This window comes from Platalea leucorodia (assembly GCF_965183815.1).
Source record: "Platalea leucorodia genome assembly, chromosome: 2".
Taxonomy (NCBI): domain Eukaryota; kingdom Metazoa; phylum Chordata; class Aves; order Pelecaniformes; family Threskiornithidae; genus Platalea; species Platalea leucorodia.
The window spans coordinates 9,638,853-9,647,877 of record NC_138824.1 but is presented as its reverse complement, the minus strand read 5'-3'; the positions used below and the strand labels follow the sequence as shown (position 1 = coordinate 9,647,877).

The following is a 9,025-nucleotide window of genomic DNA, read 5'->3' as shown; positions in this document are numbered from 1 at the left end:
TCAAGTACATTTTCAAGTTTCATTAACCACAGCCCAAGATACGAATTCTTTGCCGATTCTTTTCTTTTTTCTTTTTTTTTTTTTTTTTGATCCTTCATCAACACTAAAGACAAGTGCAGATTGCATTGCAGACTATTGGCAAACACAGCAGACCAAATATTTTAGGCAGTAACGCATCTGTATAGTGTCTATGTTGACTTCTTTCTATCAGCGAAGTCTCTATAGTTGTCCATAGTACCAGCATTTGTCAAATTGTTTATTGGCAATGTTTAATTTAAGGATAAAAAAGATGAAGAGAATTTCACTGCTCTGCTGTTTTAGAATTGTTGTTCCTCTGCTGAAATATTCACTGCTTAAAACGAATACAAATATTAATAACAAAATCAGTTTTCTTAATTCTAGCTTTTAAAATAAGTTAGTTTGTTTCATGTTGTGGCTTACAAAGAAAAAACAGATTTACAGATTTGAAGAAACAGATTCTGCATTTCTTAGAATATTTCAAGAACATTTCTGTTTGTCAACAGCAGTTTCCTAGTGTTGTAATTGATAACATAGTATAGCCCAAGGTACGTTAGTGCAACATATGCATTTGTGTTATAGAGGAGGGAGTTGTTTTCAAAGACACACATTAGAAATGGCAACATCTTTCTTCTTTGGAACTAAATACTTGCCTGTCTTTTGTGCTTTTGAAAAAATTTCCCAAAAGAGTTTTTAAACAAGAGTGTCAAAGCAAAGGACACCAATTTATACCAGCAGAAGTACAAGCCTAAGACTGTGAAACACTGAAGTACAACAAAGTTTTCTGGCCTGAAAAATGACAGAAGTAAGCAGATATAGGAGGCAATGTACTACAGTCATTGACAACAGTAGGAATAGGTGCAATTTTAGAACAGATTACAAAGCTGACTTTATAACTAATTTTAATTATTTATTTATTTATTTATTTAAAGTTTTTTCTCTTATTTATTCATTTTTTAAGGTTATGAGGATTATGATCACATGTGCAGCTCTGCATAGCTGTCCACTTGGAGATGATGGTGACTCCTTAGAGAATATACGCAAACTCCTGGTTAACCATCAGCATAGTGCTCCTTTTATCCAAAAGATTTGATAACTGCTTTTCACCAGCTCTCCAGCTTTGTTCCATCATGTTGTCTCTACCAGCCTAAACCATTTCCTAAAATGGTCCTTTTGCTGATCCTTGCAATCCTGTTATTGAAGGAAGATGTCTGTGGGAACTTTGGGCTTTTGGTTTCTGCACAGGCCAATGAAAGAAGGGTGGTTGCACACATGCCTGGTGATATTATCATTGGAGCTCTATTCTCTGTCCACCATCAACCAACTGTTGACAAGGTTCATGAGAGGAAATGTGGAGAGGTAAGAGAGCAGTATGGCATTCAGAGAGTGGAGGCAATGCTACATACCCTTGACAGAATTAATTTGGACCCCACATTGTTGCCAAATATAACGCTCGGATGTGAAATAAGGGACTCCTGCTGGCATTCCGCTGTGGCTCTGGAGCAGAGCATTGAGTTTATAAGGGACTCTCTTATTTCATCAGAAGAAGAGGAAGGCATGGTGCGATGTGTGGATGGATCTTCATCGTCTTTCCACTCCAAGAAACCCATTGTTGGTGTCATTGGACCTGGTTCTAGCTCAGTTGCTATCCAGGTCCAGAACTTGTTGCAGCTTTTCAATATACCTCAGATTGCTTATTCTGCCACAAGCATGGACCTAAGCGACAAAACTCTGTTCAAGTATTTTATGAGAGTTGTGCCATCTGATGCACAGCAAGCACGGGCTATGGTGGACATTGTCAAGCGCTATAACTGGACCTATGTTTCTGCTGTACACACTGAAGGTAAGAGGTTATTTTTTTCTATGTAAGAATGCCTTCAAACTACTTTGATGTGGTCAAATAGATGATAGATGATGATAGTTTGATGTTGTTGGGTTTTTTACCAGCCAGTTGTCAACAATATAAACTTTTACTTTACTTAATAATTTCACATTCCCTATGGGGCTGAAGTAGCATCATGTTGACAATGGCTGAAAGCAAAGTTTGAAATACAGGATTGTGTGTGCTCTAGGGCCACTTGTTGCTAAAAGTGCTTACTCTGGAGTCCCCTAAGACATTTTAGTTTAATTTAGTCGACATTTATTTATTTTTCTTAATCTACCAATTGGTGTGTTTATGTAGAACAATAATTTTGACTATATTGGTATCAATGGCTAATGAGAAAGTGTCTGGTCTTCCTAGTGCAGAAGAGAGCTAAATCATCATTTGAAACTGTAGCCGAGTCAGAATGTCTTCCTGCTTAATATCTGAGGCACAGAGGCATGAATACTAGGAAATATGTAGTTCTGGCTAATATTTGAATGCAGATTGTCTCCTGGAGACCAAAACTATTTCTCTCCTTTTTATAATACTCCATGGAGTATTGCAGCCACTTCTTGCTCTGCATCTGGCCATTGTTTTCAGGAGTAAGCAAGGGAAGTTTCCTTGAATCTTCTTCACACAGTTATGCTCCATCAGGTGTCCAGAAAATCAGAACTGCATGCTAAATTGCTTTCCTCTTTTTATTAATTTGAGTTAGAGCTTAAGCTCTTTAAGCCGTGTTGAGAAGAGTATATGATTAAAGGGAAATGCTATGGAAAAGCTTACCTGATTTTGTTATTCCTTGTATCGGCAGAGTTGAGTGGGTTCATCTTGCTATAAGTGATTAGAATTTCATACTGCCTTAAGAGCAGGTTTCACCAGTCCCTGTCTAATGACAGCACCATTTAATGAGTTTTCTGGAATTAGGTTCTATGATGAATTTTAGGATCTCACCAGGTCTCCTCTGTGCAAACAGACAAGCTTGGAATGGACGGCTCAGAATATGATCTGGGAATGAAAAATGTTATTAAGAGATTGAGTAGTGGTGATGGCGTTTCTGAACAGCAGCAGATGCTGCTGGCTTTATTACAACCAATAGAAAGCAGATTGCCCTTCCCACACACTGAGTGTGCTTCTCTGGCAGTCTTCATACTATTCAAAGCCCTTTTTGGGGTGATGCTGGTCCAATGTTAGCATGTAGAGATCTTCGTCCTCCTACAGATACACAGACAGCTCGTTCTGCAGTATTTAAAAAAATAAGTTAGAACTTACATGCAGATTGTTGCAATCATGTTTCCATCACGATAACAAAAGCTGGTAAATAACTGCAGCCTCTTTTGTATGGGGATGCGTGAATATATTAACAGTTTAATATAACAGTGTATAAATCACCCTGTGTCACATCATGTAGCGAAGGTACTCTGTGCCAGCTGATGCTTTTGGCATGGTTTGGTGTGCATCCTTTGCTTCACAAATATGTATGAATAACATCATGGTAAAAAATAATGCCACTAATGCATCACATCACTATAAAATTTTATATCCTGACTACTTTTGATAACTTGTCTAATTTTTGCTATGAACAACGTTTACACCTCTGCTTATTGAGAGGCAATGCTTATATATTCAGTATGGGAACTGTCAGGCTTATATCAAGGTCTGATTCTGCACAGAGTGAGAATACTTACTTTTACCACTTCCCGTGGACACTCTGTTTGGAGCAGATGGTAACATATGGCATGTTAATCTTATGGCAGAGGAACTTTGCACTGCGCATTGGAAAGAAGGGAATAGGGACACAAGGACTGAAGCTGAAGGTAGCTACTGTGGGCAAGACAAGAGCAGAAAATGACAGAGGAGCAGGGTGTGAAGAAGGACAAATGATGAATGATATATCTAGTACAACATGTACCTACTTCTGCCGGTATTAAAGTGGACAAGATAGGTGGTACGTTGTTAATACCTGAGGTCTCATATTACTCATAGCATGTCTACAGCAACATAACTCTGGACTTCAGTGAACGAACGTTAAGCTTGGGTTCTGGGAATCTTATGATCCTGTCATCTATTTGCATGGTCTGGTCATAATGATGAATATGCTCTCCTGTTAAATCACATCACACAAATGTTTTCTAACAATAGAACAGATGGTATTTATAATGAGATAGACAAATACAAACTGGTCAAGGTATTTCTTTGAAATGTGAGAATGTCTGAAGTTTTGGACACTTTCCAAAGATTATGGCGGATGTTGTCCCTTCCAGAAACAGAAAGAGTTTTTTAAAAACACCACAAAACACTCCTATAGATGAATGTTAAAGTAAACGAATTGGGTAAACAAGCAAAAGAGATATTCTTTATTTATTTTATTTTTATAATTAATTTTCTTTTTAATATCGCATCTGTTTGCTTGTAAACATTACGAATATGCCCCTGTATCCAGTGTCCTACATTCATAGGTGTTATTTCAAAATAGGGAAAAAAAAATTGTTGAATCACACTCCTTGCAATTTTTATCAACTTAGGATCTTGCCCACCCACTGAGAGAGGAATTTCATTGCCTCCAGTAATTCTGGCCATCTACATTCATTATCTTTAGCTAATCTTCATGCATTAGCCAGATTCTTCTGAAACACAATCTTTGGTTTCTGGGAAGGATTTCCAAGGAGAGGGAAGGTCCTCTCCTTCAAAGCTGAACCAGGAGAAAAGAAGAGGCAGAAAAAGCTTGGTTATTTCATTGCATTAGTAGCTCCATCAGCAGATAAAGTTGTAGGTCTCTTTTTGGCCTAGTATAAGAAAAGCCTGGGATAAGTCAGAAGCTTCATAATAAAAAGCTTCCTGTTTGAATCTTTCCTTTTGCACTTACTAATCATCAGTGCCTGCAGTGGATTAATATTCTGGGAGGCTGATCTGAAATTTTGTTATTAAATCCTTATTCAAGACTTCCAGATTTGAAATAAACAAAAAAATTGAGAGGTTCTTGTAAGCTTTGCTTCTTTGACATTTAGCATCATGGTTTAATCTAGCTGATGCCTCCAGGTGTGCAAGTAACCACTAAGAGTAATTTTTTTTCCTAAGAATTGGAAGGTAGCAAGCACTATTGTCAGTGGAGCTCTTGTAATTTTAAGGAGGAAGTTTCTGCAGTTTAATTAATAGGAAATATGAGTAAGAAATGAAGGATATTTCTCATAAAGCAACAGTCGTCTCCTCTTACTGTAGTGTATTTTATATATGCTAATCAGAAATCTTTGCAAATCTTAGATAGTCTTAGGTTGTAACCCCCCTTGCTTGGCTCTGTCAGGAATGACATGCCACTGGTGTCATTATCTTCCCGCACTCTCCAACTCTTCCTTGCATTTAATGATTTCTGGGGCTCTACTCTGAACCTATCTGCCTTTAAAATAAAACTTTCACCCACCATCAGGGCACTTTTAAAAAAAAGGCTCATCAGTTCTGGAATCCAGGTCATGCCGTGGCCCCATGAATAGACATGTTAACATGCATGGCAGGGAGGCAGGAGTGAGCGAGCAAAGAGGGAAAATATGATGGGAAACTCCTGCCACTAAGAACCGATCACTTAAAGCCTGAAGCAAGCATCTTCAACTTTATGGATTGCTACAACAGGCATGCAGGATGTGCTGGAGACCTTTTTATTTGAAGTTTGCATACTCATCTAATTCTTTCAGCTGGCCTTACAGATGGTTTTTTCCACTACTGTGATAGCAACAGAGCTTAAACAAACTTCTCTTAAACTCAAACCAACTTTCACTTCCTAAACCAACTTTGGAGACAGACAGCGGGTCAATAATGAGGTCAGGAACTCAGTCTGTGCCTCTCAGGCAAAGCAGCTCAGCAGAGGGAAGCTCTCTGGTTTAGTCCCTCAATTTCTCAGAACACTTCAGGTTTTTTTTTTAGCTCATGTAACTGTTGTCCACCCCTCAGGAAACTAATGCACAGACAAGGGAGTAGAGAGGAAAATTTGTGCCTGTATCTGGATTTTGGGTGGTGACGGTTGGCATGCAGATGAGCCATGCACGTCAAACACCCCTGAAGTTTTGTCTCAGCCTTTTCTTGCTTAACCACTCGGCACCAAAACTAATTGGAAATGGTTGGGGAAACCGGGGAGAAACTGGCTGTCTGCCCCATGAGACAAAGAACTGCCTGTTTACCTCAATTCCCATATGAATGCATTCCCTGGTCTTTTTGAAAGATCAGAGAAAAATATATACAATTTTCTCTTCTCCCATCATTGTGGTTTGAAGGCTTCATTGAAAGCCTGTTTGAAGTCAATACTCCCCCGTTGACTAGACTGACATTTGGATCAGGCCTTCCTACTCAGAAACAAGGCCAATCCCTGAGAGTCTGTCCTTAAAATTTGCCTGGAGCCAAATGAATTAATAATTTGAAAGGCAATTTTCATTGCCATTGGAAAATATTTATTTTGCCACTCTGAATGGAGTGAAGACGTGATGTATGCTGGAAAAAACAGAACTGCACAGGGGTACAACTGAAACACAATAGGCTAAATTTATGGGGGGTGGCAAGGGATAAATTTCACTCCATTATATAAAAGGTGTGATCTACTTTTGAATACAGCCTTAAGAAAGAAGCCACTTTGTTAACATTTTCTTTAGACAGCTCTACAGGTAAACATTGGATCAAACTCATCCTCAAAGTCCGTTCTGTTTATTATCACTTTCCTCCATTTAAATTTATCATAAGTGAATATAAAGACGTGGTTCATGTTCATTTTCTTAGGATGCACCCAGGCAAGCATAACAAAAGCAGAACTTTTTTCCTGCAGAGGAGGGTTATTTCACACATTTCCTTTCATATTTGTCGAAATGTATCTGGTTACAAGACTATTTTTGCCTACATCCCTTGCTACCAAGTAAAGAGCAAAATGAAAGTTAGTCATAGCATGTGAGAACAGGAAGAAATGAATGAAAGAGCTGCAACAAGTTGACCTTAAACCTGCTGCTTGGAACAAATTGTACTTATATGATGTTATGGAGTTTTCTTTCTGACTTTAGATTTTTTCACCTTTAGATACAAAAACTATATCAATCATGGTCAGAAATATTATTTGCTTTTCACAAAATAATCTGATTTAAAATTAGATTCATTTTATTTAAACATATGTGATATTTTTTCATGCTTTACATGCAGAAAAAAACACATAGAAATAATGTACCAAAAAAGGTCATTGCTAGCCCATGAAAATATTTTCAATTACAAAGAAAATTTATTTCTGAAAATCTGTTTCTGAAAATGGAAGAACGTCCTGTCTAAAGACTGGAGAATGTTTTATTTTAGCAATGTTTCATTTTTGCCTTTGGATAAAATAATTACTTGGGGTTTTTATTTTTGAAATTACTTTTATTTTTTATTTTTTGAGACTTTTAAACTGTTTCAAACATAAATGTTGAGATCAGGATGATCAAAATTTGATATGCTCTCAATCACATTAATCTTGTAGCAAAAATAAAAAATATCTCTCATTTGAAAGAAAATATGGGAAATGGAAAACCCATTCCAGTCCTATCTTGTTGAGGTGTTTGCTCATTTTTATTGAATGTTGACATCTATAACAAAGGTGGCTTTTTTTTTGTCCAATTTCAAATATTTATCCTAGCATCACAATTGTGAAAAGTGAGCAAATGTTATCAATCACCTGGGAATATTGAGACAGAATACTGAAGTAGCATCAAGTTAATGTTTACTTTGTTCTGCAGTGACTGACTAATGGGACAGCACTTTTTAACATTACTGCCAGACTGCTCAGGCCAGACATACCCACTGTGAAGTATCTTGAATGAAAGAAAAATAAACAAGGGGTATACTCTGGAGCATACTAGGGATGAAGATTGTTAGGGGAAATACCATGTGACAGCAAAGGGAAGGGGAGCAAGGAGGTGTACTATTCTAAAGTTAAAAAAAAAAAAAAATCACTTTGAAAGGAATAATATAGGGTGGACTTGGCTAAAAACAGGACATTTGTATCTTCAAAATGTCACTTTGCTTCTTTTGTTTAGGGGCTAAGTGTTTGTCACTTTTTCCCTCACTTTTAGACTCTATAGCTACTCAATGAAAGCTGTAGTGTCATGAAACTTGCCTTCATTGAAAAGAGACAGTGGGAGTCCAGCATATTCCAGCTTCACCTTAAATATGTCTTTTGCCTTGGGCCTGGAAATGGCACAGTTCTAGTCCACATCCCCAGGGTGCACCTCTTCAATCAGGGAAGGATCTATCAGGTTGATGAGATTTGGAAATCTTTCAGGAAACAAGGTTTCACTGCACAGTGCCTGATGGGTCAGATCAGTTTTAAAAAAGATGGTCCTTCTGATATATGCTATCAGACGACCACAGGTAGTGACAGTGGTTCACTTTCCTGTATTCCCTGTTGATATTTTGTCTTTGAGATAAAAGGATACATACTATAGACCTGGCTGGAAAAAAGATATTCCATACAATTAAAAAAAAAGGTTCCTAAAGTCAGAATCAATAGCCAAAATAACAATATATTAAGTGAATTAAAGCTATGATAAAATTCAGAAGTCAGTCAAAATAAACTACTTGTCTTTTGGTTATATTAAAACAGTTGATAAAAGGTAACTTTGTAAGTCAAATGGAAACTTCACTCAAAAATATGTCAGCTTTTAAAATTTTTGCACAAATATTAATGTTCTTTAACAGTTTTGATAACAGGTGTTTTACTCAGGGAAGAGCTGGAAGGTCCTCCCCCATCCCTCCCTCCCTGCATCCTCCCCCCTTCCTGTCCCTGCATAAGATAACCCCAAAATTCACCCCATATGTCTGAGGGTGTTGTCCAAATGCTTCTTGAATATTGTCAGGCTTGGCGCCATGACTACCTCCCAGGGGAGCCTGTTCAAGTGCTCCACCACCCTCAGGTGAGGAACCTTTTCCTAAGGTCCAACCTAAACCTCCCCCGGCATATCTTCCTGCTGTTCCCTCAGGTCCTAGCATTGGTCATCAGGGAGAAGGGATCAGCGCCTGCCACTCCTCTTTCCCTTGTGAGGAAGCTGTAGACCGCGATGAGGTCTCCCCTCAGTCTCCTCTTCTCCAGGCTGAGCAGACCAAGGGACTTCAGCTGCTCCTCATACGGCTTTTAAATACCTCCAGGGA

General features: G+C 38.1%; 1 protein-coding gene across 3 annotated transcripts in view; it reads left to right on the top strand.

The window, feature by feature from the left end:
* Positions 1-1,173: 1,173 nt before the first annotated feature.
* The window catches only part of GRM5 (glutamate metabotropic receptor 5), a gene marked incomplete at both ends in the record, with an annotated part of 269,004 nt that continues 261,152 nt past the window's right edge, over positions 1,174-9,025 (top strand). For 2 of the 3 annotated variants that reach the window (XM_082337804.1, XM_082337803.1), the window contains one exon: positions 1,183-1,861. In XM_082337804.1, coding sequence (XP_082193930.1) covers positions 1,183-1,861 — 679 coding nt within the window. Of the gene's footprint in view, positions 1,862-9,025 lie in introns of all 3 variants that reach the window. The other variant, XM_082337805.1, reaches the window with a different exon arrangement.